This window comes from Lonchura striata, chromosome 8, assembly GCF_046129695.1.
Source record: "Lonchura striata isolate bLonStr1 chromosome 8, bLonStr1.mat, whole genome shotgun sequence".
NCBI lineage: Eukaryota > Metazoa > Chordata > Aves > Passeriformes > Estrildidae > Lonchura > Lonchura striata.
In genome coordinates, this window is record NC_134610.1 from 28666428 (window position 1) to 28684999 (window position 18572).

The window sequence follows — 18572 nt, forward strand, 5'->3', positions numbered from 1 at the left end:
GGAGCCAAAAGCAAACTTGCATGAGGAACTGAGTTAAAAGCCAGAACTGTGCAGAAAAGTGCTGCTAAACTGTTCATTTGTGCTATCAGTGCATTACAGGTGACCACTAGATCCAGAGAAGTATTTGGGAACTTACGTGTACTTTTAAACATCCTCTGAATTTTTTGTGTGGGATGTCTACACAACCACTCAGGGAAGGAGTTTAACTGCCTCCTTGGCACCCTGCCTCGCAATCAAATCAGTGGAAATCATTTATCCAGGAAGGCAGTGGAAGTCCTAATGATGGCCATTTTCAGAACAGATGAGACTAAACACCTAATTTGTATATACTGAACTTGTACATGCAGTTGTAGGGTAGGCCTTTTTTTGGTGTATAGTTCTCATCTCTCCTTGCTTTCAAGAAACTGACTCTCAAAAACAGTTTGTCAAAATTAAATTCAATTACCTGACCATCATGTATGTTTCTGCAGCCACAGATTAGAAGTTCCTCAAACTTGGTGTTCTTTCTATTCTTCCTATATTTTTCTTCCTTGTTATTTCCCCAGGGAAAAACTTCCACTAAGGAATTTCCAAATGTTTTCCTTCTTCCTCTTGACATAGTCAACAGGGGCAATAGAGTCCAGTCTGTTTTTGCTTCATTTCTGAGTTGTTGTTTTCCTGATAATATTAAAACCAGAATAAAACATTTATCATATGAACTATTTTAAAGGTACTTGAAAAACAAAGTGTACTTGAAAAACAAGAAGTCTTTCTAGTTGCTGTGTTGTTTTTAAAATCCATCTTTTGCATTGACCTGGATTTGCTCTTTTAAGATTTACTTTTGAAAGATGATACTATTGGAAGCGAGCAACCAAAAAGTCTTGGATGCAGAGCAGATTTGAAGATATGCAGCTTTTACTCTTTATAAAGGTGACTAAACCAAATACATAGCATGCATACCTTTTGCTATGAAGGAGTCTTTCCAGTAGCAGATGGGACATCCATCAGTTTGTGTCACTCAGCTCATTCTTTGCCTGTTGCTCCCTGCAGGTACTCAGCGTGCCAATGCCCGAGCTCCAGCTCCATACAAAAGAGATTTTGAAGCCAAGTTGAGGAACTTCTACAGGAAGTTGGAGACTAAAGGATATGGACAAGGCCCAGGGAAATTGAAGTACGTTGTGCATCTTGTGAAACTGGATTTCTTTTCAGGCAGCTTGCTTTGCCTCACACATCTGCAAGCTTCTTCCCGTTAGAAGGAATGCAGACGTTATGGTTACCCAGGCATTTCTGGGAATATAAATCCTGTAACAAAAGACTTAATGCCAGCATGGGATTCATAGCAGAGCATACAGCAAGTTCTGAGCACCTCTGTGCTTCCTCCAACTATGTTTTTGTACAGACAATACTACCAATACAGTGCCAAAAAGAGCTTTGGGAAGAGGCCTGCAGAGCAGGAGGCATCTGAATTCTTCCATTATGATATAAACAGTTATATTTTCTCATATCTTTCTCCACTAAAAAAAAATTAGATTGGCATATCTTTGTACACCATTACCCGTCCTGATACTACAGTCCTGTTTAGTAAAGAGGATTCATACATTAACTGTTACTAAATTCTAAGGATTGCCTTAAAACACTGCTAATATTTTTATTTTAGCACTCTGAATTGTAGAGTATTTGGAGTGAGGTCTTCCCTCCTTCATTTATTTGCCAATCATGTGATTATGTGCTGTTACATATAATAATTGTTCTCACAAGATACTTTCAAAATTTTTTAAATTACCAAGTCTTGTGCCAGTTATCAAACTCATAGCCATGAGGCCCTAGAACATGATTTAATCATTTCCTCTATTATAAAAATGGGATTTTCTATTTTTTTAAAATTTCTTTCGGCCAGTCACTTCTCTTATTTTGCCGAAATCTGTGCGGAGCTTGGACTTCATTCATGTGAGCTTGTTACAAGTTTTGCAAAACTGAAATGGAGTTAAAACCATTTAACATAACAAAAGTTATTGTTTAGACAAGTCTTAAGAGGCAAAGGTTGAGCAATGTCTGTCTAGAATATAATGAAATCAAAAACAGTTAAAGCCTTATCTGTGAAAGCTTTGTCCTGAATGCTTGGGGCAATAGCTGGTGGGGAACATTTGCTCCCTGTAGTAATCTGTTCCATTTCTTACACCCTTTTTCCCTGTCCTTTCTTCCCTGACCTATTTGCCATCACACTGTAGATTTTTAAGCTGTAGTTGGACATGTGAACAGAAGTTTTCTCTGGGTTGCTTTCCCAGCCAACAGCACTGACCTGTTCAAAGCAGGGCCCAGCACAGCTCCACTGCTGCCTGGATCCTCTTGTTGTCCAGGTGCCTGCTCAGTTCCTGGGCTCTCCCCTTGCATGTCCTCTGCAGGATGGCTCAGTGCAGTCACTGAGCTCTGCAGGGCCAGAGGGACTTTGCAGGAGACTGGGGTGGCTTCGGCTGCCTTCCTGCAGGCAGCTGCAGTCTGATGGGCACACACAACAGGCAGTATTTGAATATAGATCAAGTGAAGTTTCAGGAAGCTAATTAAACACATTATTTTGGCAGAGAATAAAATGTTTAAGGAGGGTTCTTTCACCTTGTATTTTAGATCTTTATGACACTTCCTCATTTTCACAATTTTTCTTTCAGAAGGTACATTGCGTTTTCACATATGATGTTTCAGTGGGGTTTTGTACAAATAATTGCCATTCCTTCTTATACCATCCCACCCTCAAGGATAATGTAGGGATGTGTGTTTCTGGGTTTATCATTCTGTGATTTTCCATGGTTTTATCTTTTTCTATGTTAAGAGATTGATTTTTATGGGAAAGATGAGACTCTTACTCGCAGTTAAACTCACTTAGGGGCCCAGCTTTACAAAAGGATTTCAGACTTTAAGAGGCCAGCTTTAGGACCTTTCTGCTTAAGACCTTAATTTAAGGAAAAACTAGGTAGACAAAACAAAACTACTGCTCTTTGTACAAAGGACATTTTATTGAAACAAAAGAGAGAGCATTGGAGGAGAACAGGAGCTTTCTGATATGAATAACATTATCCAGCAGAAACAGGTATCTCTGAAATCACCCTGGCTACTATCCTTCTGTCTAAATAGATGTTTCCAAATGTGGCTTATGTTCACAAATTGCTGTTTCAAAATAATTTTGCCTTTCAGATTAATCATCAGGAGAGATCACTTATTAGAGGATGCCTTTAACCAGATCATGGGCTACTCGAGAAAAGACCTGCAGAGAAATAAACTCTATGTCACGTTTGTTGGGGAAGAAGGGTGAGTAGAAGAGGGAAGTATTTGTGGTCTGAGAACACAGTGTCTTGCAGCTCCTCTCTCACCAAACTTGTTGTCTAGAGTGAAAAGAGGAAGGACTGTGGTTAGGAAATGCCACATACACAAGCCTAGAGCATACAGCTGTTCAAGATGGCTTCTTAAACATTTTGCAATGTAACATATCCTGCCTTTGCAGAAGTATGTGAATGCTTATGTGAATTTTCCCAGTAGTTGGTATGTGTTTCAGAATGTTGCTGGGAAAGCAAATTAAAAGCCAAACAACTTTCTTGTGTTACTCATATTTCTTTTCTCTCTGTGCTGTTGGGTCTCCAGGGCTTACCAAAAGACAGCTGTCGTCTGTTGGATGGAGCGTGCTTTCAGAGTAGGCTATGGGCTCAGTCCTTGATTTAGCTCCTGTCTGAGGCAATGGGAGCAGAAAGCCCTTAGTGCTACAGGAGATGCTCACTGCCTCTCTAGGCCAGGGCCTACATCACAAATTAAAGCAACTGGGCTGTAGCCAGTTGTTAAAAAAACCCAAATATTCCCCACACTTCAAAGTCAGATTCAGAGAATGCTCAATCTGTGTCTAATGGAAGTCTAATGTCTTACAGGTTGTGAGATGTGCTCTGCATAGCAAGATGTGGTTAGATTTCCTGTGCAAGTGAAACTGAAACAATGTACTATTTGCTGCTTTTGTCTCTTGATTTGTGCCCCCTTTGGCAGGTCTTAAGCCCACTTGTCTGTTGTTGAAATGGTTCATAAATGTTTCTAAACATTCAAATTTTTATTCCATGATATTCAGGAAACTGCAGCACAGCTTTGGAATGCTGTAGTGTGGGCTATTGCCATGCAATGTGTGAGGCTTTAAAATGCAAAGTTGTAATAGAAACATCTCCTACAAGATTAGATAAAATTAATATGTCTTTGAAAACCTCTAAATCCTGCTGTTTGTTTAAAGTTCACCCTGAAGCACTTAGTGTTAATAAAGACCCAGTGAAGTCTTAAAATAAAGAATGTTTACAGCTGAGAGCCAAGTGTGGACTTGTTCATATAAATAAGATCACCATGCTGTCTGAGGAAAAACTCAGAACTGGAATGGCAAGGCTGGTGCACAATGAGATTATGCTGTATTGACAAAGGAGGGTGGGGATGCCGAGCCAGGCCTGTTTTACACAACTCCTACCAGGCTTTACTTTCATAGCTACAGCCTCAAATCAGATTTAAAAATGAAAGGGAATTTTTTAAAATCATACATGAGATAGAGATTGATCCAGATATACCGTCAGATGTCACACTTTTGCATTTCAACACTCAGCAACATGAAGAGTGACCTGGAAATGGGAGTGACGTCTCCTGTCCCTGTTATATCCATCTTACATGATAATCTAGCTTTAATGGAAAAGAATCAGTTAATTAGGAGCAAAGTCAAATTAAAATGTCATCAGTCCTTTATTTACACATCTGTATTTTTAATGTAGAAAGGATGTGTGCAAACAGTATTGTTTCATCAGAGATGGTGCAAGGATATGTGCCACATCCAAGTACTCATTTCGCCAGGTGAAGAAAGACAGGTCAGGGTGGAGGAGAGGAGGAATACTGAAAGTTAATTGTTTCCTATCTGTTCCTCCTTTTCTAAGAGTGTAAGTAGGAGTTTGCTTTTGCATTTCTTTTCCTCTTGGTAAAGAGATAGAAGTCATTAAAGTAATGGGTAAGGAAATACTTGCATAATAGAACATTCTAGTAACTATTGATTTATTAGTATATAAAATAGTAAGTGGGGCAACTCAGACATGGTTATTGTTCAAGTGATTTCTGTCATAAGTCTCATAATGAGTATCTTCCTCAAATCTTCAGTTTCTATACTCATCAATTGTGATGCTCATTTAATGTTTTTTGTACGCTCATTCATTTTGGTAATATATTATGAAAATTTAGATAGAAAAAATATGGTTCCTTGTTTTTCCTGAGTTCTTTGAACTACCAGGAGAAGCTGCTTTGCATTTAAGAGTGGTAAATCTGAAGTATTAATGGTGCTTCCTAGGAGACATGAGTCATGTTGCCAACAACATATTACTCCTGAATATCCAAATGCCCCACAGTTGCAGCTGTTGTGTGGTTGCATACCTCTTGTATGAAGTTTTCTCACCCTTGTGCCAAGCCTTTAATTGTAGGATAAATCTGACTGGCAGTGCAGGACTCTCCTGATTGATTTATTTAACATGACTCACAGTAACTGCGTACAGAGGGAGCTGTATGAAATGGCTGATAGTCAAGTACACTCAGGATTTCTTAGTGTGTCTGATTATCCCAGAAGTTTGCAAGAGTCTTGCAGATGACCCTTTACTTGATCCTGCCAAGATGAAGATCCAACAGTTGCCCATGGTATCAAACCATTTTGTAATTTTTTTCTCTAATTTGTTGATGGAATCTACCCCTTCTTGCCAGGGTAAGGATCTGTTTCAGTACTTCACTGCTGAAGCTTAACAGAAGTGAAATGCTTCCAAGTGACTGAAGGGAAAATGTTTTTTATTCAGTTGAGGAAAGACGGTTTGTCCTCAGCTTGATAATGGCTCCTAGCCTTTACTTTCCTGACAACTTCATCCTCAAAAACAACTCTCATTTGTGGTTGTCTTCTGTAAAAGTTCATGAGCCAAAACATGGTAGCAGGAGTTCTTTGTGAAAGCTGACCTTCTCCGTGGTACTTCTGCCTATACATTGTCTTAATACTTGAGTCAATTATTAAATCTTTTATCTATAAAAGATGTATATTTCTGTATATTTCTTAGGGTTATAAGAAACCTCTGCTCCCTGCTGGAAAACTCCTAGATTTCTGCTTTCCAACTCTAATAGAGCATTAACATCATACCTAACTCATTTCACTGGTGACCTGCGAAATAATGTCACAATTCAGTCTCAATGCATTGTCAGCAATGAGTTTGTTTATCATTCAGGAAGAAGAGGTTATTTAGATTCATTAGTACTGGAATCTTGAAATAGGGGGAAAAAAAGAAGAAAACAACAAATAAAAGAACCCAACAAAGGAAGTGCACTCTCCAAAAGGCATTTAAATGCACTTAAGTTTGGAAGACAGACAAGAAAATTTAGACCAAGAAACATAAATCACTGAAGTAATCTCAGATTATATTGCTAGAGAAAATAGAAATACTATCCCTCAAATTGTCCTATGGTTGCAAGTCTGCAAAGACAAAATATGACCATTGTTTATTTTCATTGTTAATTTGTCAGATGAAGATAAGTCTGTTTTTGGCTCTTTTCATGATTTTCCTCCTCCCTGGCCAGCCCCAATTATTTGGTTATATTCCTGTGGCAAAGAAGCCACTACAGCTGGAGCCAAAGCTTTTTTCTGAGTGCAGCCCACATGGAGAACTTCATTCCAGTCCTGCAAGCCATTCCATTTTAGAACAGTCCCTTGAGAGTTCCACATACTTTTGCATTAGGCAATCTGCACGGATAAGGGCTTTGGTTAAATTCTTACGAAATGTTAATCAAAATATAGCATAAGGAATTTAGATTTAAAATAAAAAGTCGCTTATTTCATAGTAATGTCAGGTTTCTCTTTAAAGGTTGGACTACAGTGGACCATCAAGAGAATTTTTTTTCCTGGTGTCCAGGGAGCTCTTCAATCCATATTATGGTTTGTTTGAATATTCAGCCAACGATACCTACACAGTACAAATAAGTCCCATGTCTGCTTTTGTAGACAATCACCATGAGTGGTAAGAATTCTCTTCTTTTCAGATACATTTTCTGTTATTCCCACTTGTAGAACAACTGCTCAAATTTGCTCAAGACATGTAAACCAGAATCTGATCTTTTTAATCAGCAGCAAAATAATAGCATTTCTTTAGACTTCCTTGATTTTGGTTTCTCTTGTGGTTTTTAAATGATCTTATTTCTCACAAGGTCAGCAAAATTATGATTTGGAACACGTATCATGGGATTGTCTCACAACACAACTCCTTGCATTTCTTGTGCATTAGTAGTCATTTCATCAAAGTAGTATTAACCTCTTGTGTATTAGAAAAAAACAAGAAAAAATAACAACACATTGACTTTTTGTCAGCGAAGGAGATGAAGGGAGGTTTCAGGCACATTTTACTGTATGTAATTTGTTTGAGTCTTCCTAAAGAGTACAGAGATCTCCTAAGTGGAAAAACCCCAACATACCTATTGGAAGGAAATCTGTGGTGATATCTTAATTGGGGGTAGGGGGGAAGCTGCTGATCACACAGCTTTGAAACAATCTGTACATTCAGCCATGCTTCTAAAACAGTTATCAAGGATTTTTGCATAATACTATTTTCACAATTCTAAGCCAGTTTACATCACCCTCAGTTGACTTAAGCCATGGCTTCACCATAAATCTGTAAAGCTGTGCTGTGACTATTAACAGAGAATTCTGCTGTGTAAGTAGTTGGATTACATTAATAGTAGAATGACAACTGCTCATCTCTGTAGGACATATATGCACTGAGTTCTTATTTTTTGAAAGCCAGTTATGAAGAATGAGTATTAGAGGGGAATCTCATTACTAATTTTACAAATGAAAAGACAATTAACTGGTTGACAATTCAGTTACTTGAAACAACCTGCCTGTTGAACTCCAGTATTTCAGGTCTCTATTGGAAAGGCAGAAGAGCCTGGCATAGAGGTGAGAGAAAACCCTTAGGTGCTGTGCAGGTTCTGCCAGTGGTTTTTATTCATCCCTGGCTTCTGCAGTGCTGGACCAGAGACCAGGGGAATGAAGGAGGCATGACCCCTATCTCTTTCAGGGAGTGCTGGTTTTGTACAGCCCCAGGGGGAATTCAGAAAATGCAGCTATGACAAGCAGTTTATGCATAGAAAGGGGAAGGCTCTGCAAGTCACATCCTCATTTTGCAAAGATTGTACAAGCAGGTATAATAAAACCCCCATTTTTTCAAGAAAAATGTTGTAAAGGATACATAAATAGAAAGTTCAAGAAACATTTACTCTGAAAACAAACACTAGACTTTAATCCAGTTCTAGAATTGTGGAAGAGTTTCCACGATGGATCTTGATTTTCATGGGAATGTTTGGAAAGACCTTCCTATTTCAAGGTTGCTGCCATTTGATCTCAACCCTGGCAAATTTCCTCCTTACACACCCAACAAAATGAAGATAATAAGGGAAGCAAGAGAGAGTTGAGAGAAGGAGATTTAGATCCTGTTGACATGGGGCTGGAGAACACTGAAATACATGGAAAATTTTCTGGCACTGTTTGTGAAAATATGCATAGAACTCCTTAACCACAGTCAGAAGAGGGAGCAAGGAGCCCCTGTAAGTAGGAAAGACAGGCAGCATGAGCTGTCAGGCTGGGAAAGATTAGAAGAGACTTTGGCCTCTCTATAACATGAAAATAAGTTAATTCTCTAGGGATGTGAAATAGAAATAGACAGTGACTATCATTTTGGGAGCTAGTGCATTTATAAAATGCTCTAACCCAATCAGCTCTGGCAGGGGCTGATTGGGTTAGATATAGATTTGACATTTTTGAGCAGTCATCACTTGGGTATCTGATACCCTGCAGACTTGCTTTTTAAATTATTTTTTTCCCTGAGCCTTACTGAGAATGTTAAAGAAACCCAAGAAATAAACAAAAATACCACAATTTAGATACAGCTGTCTGATTTAATAATGTTGTTTGGAAATACATGCAAGTTTTGATGACAGAGCAGTGTACCAACCACAACGTTTCAGTATCACGACTGTAACTCTTTCTCTTCCAGGTTCAGGTTTAGTGGTCGAATTCTTGGTCTTGCTCTAATACATCAGTATTTGCTGGATGCCTTTTTTACAAGACCCTTTTATAAAGCCCTCCTCCGAATGTGAGTAGAATTGTTCTGTCTCCTCTTTTGTTTGGTTCCTTCCCCATCAATGATGCCATTTTGTGTATGGATTATTTATGATGCTGTACTGACAAAGGAGACAGGCCATTATTTCTAATTTAATAAACTGATATCAATCCATTAATTTTTTGAAAAATTTCCTTGTTTCCACTACTTCAGAATGTTGTTTGTGATCAGTATGAGAACCCTGTGTTTTGTTTTAGCCCTGTTATCAGGTTTCTTCTAAAAACTCTTAGACTTGAAGATGTACAGTGCAGTGCTGTGGGCTTATTCCAGATATTAATAGAGTTCTTATTCCTTTGTCATGTAATGACTCACAGGATAGGATATGAATCACTTCATAACTTAGACTGCACTGTCCATTCTCAGAGGTAGACTGATTGTTGGCAGTCTCCATTTTGAGAAGCTGTACTTTGATAGACTTCAGACTTAGTTTCCAGAGCTACTGCTTCTGTTCTGGCTAAAACAATGAGAGCTGTGCTTGCTCAGCATGTCTGGAACCTAAGACCTAATGAACTTAAGGTGCTTTACTTTTTATTTGAAAGCTGGTTTTGAGATGTCTGGAAGCATTTTTTTCCTATAAAACATTGCATGTTCGAGTAGTGGGGAGTAATTAATCCATTCCTACTGCACATATATTTTTAAAATGCTTAAATGCTAGCAGCATCATTTTAATAAGAAGGAAAAGGTCAGGGAAAGTATGGCAAGTATGTGGTAAGCTGGAAATCTCAGCAGTTCAACAAATAATGGAGGTGAGGCAGCATAGCTACATAAACAAAAAGGACACTGCTTGTTTTTTTAAAAAAATCTTAAAGTTTCATTTATTATTTGAATTCTTTATCTCTTCAATATATGTATTTTCATAATTCCTAAATGTGCTTCACAGGAAATACGGGGCAGACTCACCATTAAAAAGCAATGTGTCTTCAAATTAAATTCTGGAGTTTTGTATATTTAAAGAGTTATTTTGTGTTATACAATAACTGCTGTTACCAGGCAAATAAACAGAGATTTGCAGTTGTCCTCTTTATTGATGTTTCTCTTGGCTCCCATTCACAGTCTGTTTTGTCTGAGTTCAGTTACTGAGCACAGGCTGCTGCCATCATCTGTATTTTTGTGTTTCTTCTTCTTTCTTCTGTCAGACTCTGTGACCTGAGTGACTTGGAATATCTGGATGAGGAGTTTCACCAGAGCTTGCAATGGATGAAAGACAATGACATACACGATATCCTAGATCTCACGTTTACTGTAAATGAAGAAGTTTTTGGGCAGGTGTGCAAGTTTCTTCATTTCCTTGGTGGATTCTGCTGCTAGATAAATATTTATTTGAACAGAAGAACAGTGTCCCTCCATGCTGCTTTGAACTTGTATTTAAAACATTCCTGCTGGTGAAACCAATGTCGAAATCTGAGGAGGAGTTAATATTTGTAACTGGTCAAACACATTTTTCTGGTTAAGGAGATTTTCTGGAGAGTATCTGAAATATCAGAACTTAGGATTGCTTTGCTAGAAGTAGTTTGCCTGAATTTAATTGTAGCAAAGTTGCCATTCAAAGATAATAGAACACCTTTGTTAAGGTGTTATTCAGAAAACTTCAATGCTTTAGTCATTGTAAATATTGTTTCTTCTTCTCAACTTATTCTTAAATCTAATTATGAAGGTTCTTCAGACTAAATGGAATTTAAAATATTATTTTTAAAAAGAATTTTTTTGTATGTTCTCTTACTTCACATAATCCAGTTTGCTAGTCAGGCTTGGTTAGTGATTTTGAGGAATTACTTCAGCTTAAAAATTTAAATTATTACAATTCCTTCTTTTATCTGTATAATAACTGTGTTGTCACTTGGTCATTTTTTGTCCTAAGATCACAGAACGGGAACTAAAACCAGGAGGTGCCAATATTCCAGTCACTGAAAAGAACAAGAAAGAATATATCGAGAGAATGGTGAAATGGAGAATTGAGAGAGGAGTTGTACAACAAACAGAAAGTCTGGTTCGTGGTTTCTATGAGGTAAAAAGCTCCAAAATTAAATTTACTTTTTTTCTCCTTCCAAAATATTTTTCTCCTTGTATACATTTCCAAAATATGGGGTCCCAAATATAATCAGAAGTGCCCTTGCAGATATTGGAAGAGGAAGGGAGGGGGAAAAATTTTTTTTTTTTAGTAATTTATATAAAGACTGTGGTTATGTATGTACTTTGCACTGGACAATACTCTCGATCACTGTGTGATTAGCATTGAATCCTTACTCTGTTTCTGCATTGGGTCTCTGAGACTTGTTTGTTTAAAAAGACAAAACCTGGATTCTGAATTACCTGAATGATACCTGGTAAATACCTTAGCAGCAGACTTTATGGGGAGGCACAAATCAATACATGAAGAAATGTTGCTATGCATTTTATTTCCTTTCACAGGTGGTTGATGCAAGACTGGTGTCTGTATTTGATGCCAGAGAACTGGAACTGGTTATAGCTGGAACAGCAGAAATTGACTTGAGTGATTGGAGAAATAATACAGAGTACAGAGGAGGTAACTTGAATTTTGACTTTTTCAGTGAGAGTGTCGAGGGCTCTGGATCTACCTAGTTTTCAAGAGAGTAAAAAGCTATCCCATGAGATACATTTAGAGTAACTTTTGAGCTTCTCTGGTTAAGTTAGTGTTAGGAGAAGGTAATTTTTCCATTTTAGTTTGCTTTGTTGCATCCCCTTGCAGCTCTTTCCTGGCTCTTCTTGCCAAGACAGCATGACAGAACAGTCTTCTCCACAGAAAGTACCATGCTCAGCTGCACACAGGGAGGTACCTGGGAGAGAAATGGAAATGGTAGCCATTCGTAGCTGGATGCTCCTCTTTTTTTTTACATACCCAATGTTGACAGGAAATTAGAAGCAATCACAGTGACTGCAGGCTGGTGGTTGAAATAATTTGAGAACAACAGAAGATTTGGGAACTGTGAGACACTGTGAGATGGTTGTAGCATCATTTGTGGCTTTGGGTAGATAAGTAGGACAGTATTGGAATATTTCAAGAATTAGCATTCCTGTCTGTGATTGATTAATGGAAGAAATGATTGCACAAGGGATCTCAATTCTTTTTGTCATAGTACATTCATTCTCTACCTTTTGGTTTTTTAAGCATTCTAGGAGTGTTTCTCTCTCACCTTCTGCCTTTTGATGCAATTGGGTAAAGAATATGGCATTATTGTGACTAGGGCCAAACCAGGAAAAGCTTACTAACTATTCCCCCAACCACTTTCATAGCACCTGAAAGTATAAAGGCTCTTGTTGTTTTAACAGGTTATCATGACAATCACATTGTAATTCGGTGGTTCTGGGCTGCTGTGGAAAGGTTCAACAATGAACAACGTCTAAGACTTTTACAGGTAATAAATCAGCTGATCTGTGAAAAAATAATTAAAATTTGATGCTAAAATAGCCCCATTCTGGTTTAGGATACCCGGAAAATATGGTGATGTTTACTAGTGGGAATAGCCTGATTCAGAAGCTATATGTAATAATTTCAAGTGACAGAAGCTCACAGCTATCATAGATTTCTAAGTTTTCAAGTGACAGAAGCTCACAGCTATCATAGATTTCTAAGTTTAAAAGTACATTTAAGATACAATGGCTGGTGTCAATAATCCTTTACTATTGTTTGATTAAAAGTACATTAAGACTTCTAAAGATAGAAAAGGAAAACTGTGTAACTGGTTATGTCATTAGGTAGAAATGTTAATAGTATTTATACAGCTTAGGAAGGAGAACGCTTAGATGGAAGTTCAAACCCTCAAATTAGAAAATAATGATGGAAACCTTAAAGTCAGTCCAACTCCATTTTCACTAAACCTGCAGGTTCCAATCACTCTGCTGCTGAAGGACAAAATATTTCAATAGAAGAATATTTATACATGTGGGTTTACCAGTGAGTTAAATTTTTTAAGTTCAGGCTACATCTATCCTATCTGTAAAGAAACAGACAAACCTCCACTGCAAACCATACGTTATTGATCTAATATGAAATCTGCTGGTTTAACAATTAAGAATTTTTATCTGATCACTGAATTACGAAGAATTTTCTTTTTTGAATGTGTTTGGGTTTTTTTTAAAAGTCTGTAAAAAAGGCAGTGTGGAACATCTAATTTGATGGAGAGACAGAAATGTCTGCTTGTATGCTCCTCTCACATCTGTTAGTCAAAAGTTTTTATAATATCCAGGTTGTTATAAATTAAGTAGTCTCTGATCTGTCAAAAACTACCTTTGATCTCTTCATGACAGGTTGTAAATAAAACTGCTCACCAGTCAGTATTTCAGCAAACATCAGTGGGCATACCTAACCTTCAGAATTTTGTCCTTTTCATACAGTAGTTAATTGCAGTTTATAAAGCAAAGGAAATCCATGCAGCTACAAGGGCATAGCATGAAGCCATCAGATATTACTACTTGCATTAATTCCTTTTAATGCAGGAAATGGCAGCAAAAAACTCACTTAGGCTTAAGTCTGAGTAACTGGATACTGATACTGTATTATTCTACAGTATTTATGCAGCAGAAAACCTTTGGAGGAAATTAATCTGCTCAGTTGCCTCTTTTAGGGCCCAGCCAGGAAATGGTCTGTGTGCCCTTAGCTTCCATGTAAAGTAGCATTTATTGCTTGTGCCTCACGAATTTCCTTGCTTTGCAAAAGCTTTTCCAAAAGCGTCTGGGCTGTGGTGGGTGTGCTGCTGAGTGTCCCCCAGCCCTGTCCTGACTGTGTTTGTGCTGCAGTTTGTCACAGGCACGTCCAGCATTCCCTATGAAGGCTTTGCCTCTCTCCGGGGCAGCAACGGGCCCAGGCGCTTCTGCGTGGAGAAGTGGGGGAAGATCACTGCTCTTCCAAGGTACAGCTCTGGGGGCTCTGACGCCACGGTGGCTTCCCAGTGCCACTCTCTGGGGTAGCACATCAGCTGTTTGACAAACATTAGCAAGCTGAATATACAAATACACCTTACATGCAGATTTCCTTTCCAGTTGTTGCAGTGTCTGATGCATCCATGTTGGTTTGAACTCAGTTTTGTTCTCTTAAGGTGGACAAAGGAGTGTAACTGTGGCTGACATCCATATTGTGTTTTTCTCACATAGCTACTTCTGACTTTCTTTGTTAGATTTTATTAAATATGCAAGTATTTACTTACTGAACATGCAGTTCACAACTTAGGAGCAAAAATTAATATGAATTTAAATGAAATAGCTCTTGTGACTATGTCTCACTGAAAGCTACTATCATATTTTTTGCATCGGACATGGGCTTTATAGTATAGTTTAGTGATAAAATTTTTATGCTTAGTCTGACGTTGAATGTTAACAAATACTGAAGAGGCAAATTGTGAGTGCAGAATAGGTGGGAGGAAGTCATTTCACTTGAGAAGCTGCAAGGGAGACAGAAGAAGGTGAGTATTTCAAAGAGAACAAGTAAGTTAAATTGAAATAGGTGAAGAGGGTAAAGGAATGGTATGAGAGTCCAAGATATGAAAGCAGGAGTTGAGTTGTACAAGCCCTTGCAATTTATATTGGGCAGGCAGGTTTAGAGGAGTAGGATAAAAATATTAAAAAAAAACAAAACAACTTTCCAGTTTTTAGAGCAGACAAAAGAGTTCTTTTCACAGGTCCGTGGTAGCTATGCCAGGACTAGACTAATAATGTGTGAATGATGAAAAAAAACACCTTCAGCTTGGTTTTTTTCTTGACAAAACATGACAGGTTTTTGTCTTTTCTCTACTGTGATCAGGCTGATGGTTGGGAGATTTTCTTTCACCCAGTTCTGTGATTCTGCAGCCTCTAGAAAGGGTTAGGAGTGGTGAGACACAGATTAGTGTGTGGAGTGTGGGCAGCCTACCTCTGCTTAATCAGACCTCAAATTTAGTATGCCGTGTACAGCCTGTGGAGGCAGCTTTGGGCTGGGCTGATCCATGGAGGAATCTCAACCCTAATCATAAACCCACTCCTCATAAACAAGATGCCTCAGGAATAACTTGTGTTCAGAGTCTCATCTTAGACACAGGGTAGCTGTCAGAGACACACAGAGTCTCTCTGATGAACAACCTGTAGGCTTTCCTCTAGCACAAGGTCAGAGGCAGAAATGTCTCTTGGGTTGGCTCCTGCCATCAGAACCACACGGAGAAGGTCATGGATACAGAAGTGGTGCTGTGAAATCCACAGGCACAGTGGGTGGCCTTTAAACAGAGCCATCTTTCCTGTTTACAGCACAAATGAGAGCCAGGCAACTGAGGATTAAAGGAATCCAAATCCTGAAAATCACTATTTCATATCAAATACTCTAGTATCATATGGGGACCAAGTAATATCTTGTTGCCCCATTAGTCTCCTTTGTAGTTTGATTATGATTGGCCCATGGTCTAGCTTTGACTCTGTTTAAGAAGTAAAAGCTATAACTTTTTAAAAAATAATTTCTGACTTCAAGTGTTTTTTGTTGGTTTTTGTTTGTTTGGTTTGGTTTTTTTTGGGGGGTTTTCTTTTTTTTTTTTTTTTTTTTTTTTTTTTTTTTGTTATTTTAAGTAAGAAAAGAGATTACATGATTTTTTCCATATATTCTCTGAAGCTGAAATACCCGGTGCTTGCAAGCAGAGCTTGGAAAAGGTCAGGACCTGCCAGAACAGGATGTTCAGAATTTCCTCTGGAAAGGTTATGAAGAACCCTGGTTGTAATAAATTGCAGAATAAAACTATTTCCAAAAGTGCAATATGGAGAAACATGTTGAGAATCTTTGCTATCATAGGCTGTTTATCAAGTGTAGGGGAAATGCCAGCTCCTTACATTTAAGAGATTGTGTCATTCGTTGAAATTTCACTTACCTCACTTTCCCTTGGCTAGCAAACATTTGAATTTTGTCTCTCTGGATCGTTTTCACCATACAGATGTGAGAATTAAAATAAAAACAACTGTGTGTGACTAGCACCTGCAGTCATTATGAGCAAGCAGTTCCTGGTATTCACACATGGTGAACCTTGATCTCACAAAAAATGAAACATCTTCCCTGGTAGTGCTGAAATGGGTTAAGCCAGAAGCACTGTGTGCAGTTTTACATGTGTACTACTTGGATGCAGTGCAGCTTCAGCCTGGGTCTCAGTAGCCTTTGAGACTCCCTGTGCAAACAGCGGGTACTGCTGGCTGGGAGGTAACACATCAGTAGCTACAACCCCGAGCAGCAGATTTCAAGAGGTTCCCAAACAAGCCCAGTATGTGTAAACACATCGCTGGATCTGCTGGGAACACTGCCCTAGGACTCTGTGACTTACTGATTCTCAGATAACTAAAGCTTTTATGTTAAGGTACCATCACTCACTCCTAGCAGTGTTGTACTTTGCAAATTACCCTCTTAGCAGGAGTGCCTGTGAAATTTAATAGTGCTCGGTGCTCAGTGGCAAATGTGAGGATTTAACAGGTCAGTGGACTTTGTTTCTTCCTCTGTTTCTAAAAACATTACTGCAGTGCTGAAAACACATAAGAATATCCATCCCCATCTCTTCTTCCTGGTCTGAGACACAAAGGGCAGCTAAGATAGTCACTTAGGTATGTGACTGTGACCTAAGAAGCTGTGAATGTAAACACAAAAGTTTTCACTAGATGTTTGCCTAGTTCCCACTGTTCTGACTGCTGTGTAATCAGCTCTGCTGAATCCAAATAGTGAGATTTCTGTGAGGCACATGTCAGGTTGCCCAGCTTGTATTGCTGTCTTTGACAGTAACTAGGTAGCATGTAAAATGCCCTGGAAAGTTTGATTATTATGGGTCTAGCTTAACTATTGCTACACCAATGCCACTTCTACTTCCTTCTTTTGTTTGCACTGTGTTGCAGATTAGACTAATTTAGGGGAAGGGACCAGTGCTCTTTCAATTCACTCCCATACTGAGAAATTGGTTCCAGGTCCATTGCTGTACATTATTTATTAATTAATGTGATGATTCACTTGAAAATTGTATTTATGTCTGACTTCTGCATTTTAAGCCTAAATCACTCTCTTTTTCTATGGTAATCAAAATGAAGGGGAATTTAATTGGGAATCTGGGAACCTAGACTTTAGAGACCAAGATAGGTTTTTATGTTGTCGTAAGATGTGAGCCCAGGAAAATGACCAGTTAGTGCCCACGTGGTTTGAAATGTTGGAATGGGAAGCTACTACCCAGAAGGAAAAAAACTCGTTTTTCTTAAGGACTTAGAAAGTTGTTTGCTGGGGTTGGAAAAGTATGCATCGCCTCAGAAGACAAAGGTCTTGTTTTTGTCTTTTTTAATGACTTGGTTTTTCGCAGTAAGTGATTCCATTTTCAAAATTGCCCTCAAAATAAGATAAAACTCAGTTCTCTTAATAAATGTAAACAACATGACAGCTTACTATTAAACCAGTTCATTATGAATCCCTTGCTAATTATATACTGTGTCTTTTATAATCTGTGGTTTTACAGCCCACACAGCATGATCCATAATTCTAATGAGTGGCTGTCAGCCCCATGGAGCAGAAGCATGTGGTTAGGCTCTTAATTACCTAAGACTCTTCAGCACTCTACATTGAATTCAAGGGATCACTGAGTTCTAGTTGCTGGTCTTAAATCAATTTTTTTCTTCAAAAAAAGGAGTATTTTCAATTTTTTTAAAGTACTCTGCAGGAAATGGAATATTATAATCTGTATCATAGATACCCTTTTATAAGGTTTTTGGAAAGGCAAAGGAGGTGTAAAAAGAAAGCTTTCCTCCAGGAGCCTAACAGAGATGGCTGGATAGAAAAATTTTACCAGACCCCTGGAATACGGAGTGAGGAAATGCCATCTCTGCTACACAGCATGGACCAGCAGTGTTCTTCTAAGGGTGCTGGATTTGGGGAGGGTGCTAAAGGTGTTTTTAAATGATTGCATATTTGGTGTGTGGACTGTGTTTATCATAATGGTGTGACCTTGTGTGCTGTGTATACATACCTTCAGCCTGATATTTTTATGACACTACAAGGCTGTAACTTAGTGGGTGTTTCAGCTTCAATGTGTTCCAGTTTTTAATGGACTCTTAGGTTTTTTAACAAGTGAGATTAACCCACTTCACACCATGTTCCATTCCCATAGTTGGGAGCTGAGAAGCACTTAAAGTGGCAATTAATGAATTTGCTCACATGGAAGGCAGTACTTTCTGGCTCAGAGGAAGTCTGTACAGGTCTGTGGTAGACAGCTGGATTTCTGGGACTGGGTAGGTTAAATGAGGAGTTGCATTTACTGTGAGGAGGGAGCTTCTTTAGTCCTTCCATTAACATCTTACATATCGATGCATAATACAGATCATACTGATGAAGGGCAGGGCACTGCAGAAGGACTTTGGTTTTCAGCTGGATTTAATTTAAATAAATAACTCTATGATGTATTTTATTGCAAATGA

The 18572-nt window shown here is 38.4% G+C and overlaps 1 protein-coding gene across 2 annotated transcripts in view; it reads left to right on the forward strand.

Annotated features, from left to right (window-relative positions):
- Nucleotides 1-18572, forward strand: part of HECW2 (HECT, C2 and WW domain containing E3 ubiquitin protein ligase 2) — a 149503-nt gene that overhangs the window by 121203 nt on the left and 9728 nt on the right. For both annotated transcript variants that reach the window (XM_021555393.3, XM_021555392.3), the window contains exons 20-28: nt 1030-1150; nt 3166-3279; nt 6861-7013; nt 9045-9143; nt 10307-10436; nt 11029-11175; nt 11580-11694; nt 12459-12544; nt 13926-14038. In XM_021555393.3, coding sequence (XP_021411068.2) covers nt 1030-1150; nt 3166-3279; nt 6861-7013; nt 9045-9143; nt 10307-10436; nt 11029-11175; nt 11580-11694; nt 12459-12544; nt 13926-14038 — 1078 coding nt within the window. The remainder of the gene's footprint in view (nt 1-1029; nt 1151-3165; nt 3280-6860; nt 7014-9044; nt 9144-10306; nt 10437-11028; nt 11176-11579; nt 11695-12458; nt 12545-13925; nt 14039-18572) is intronic.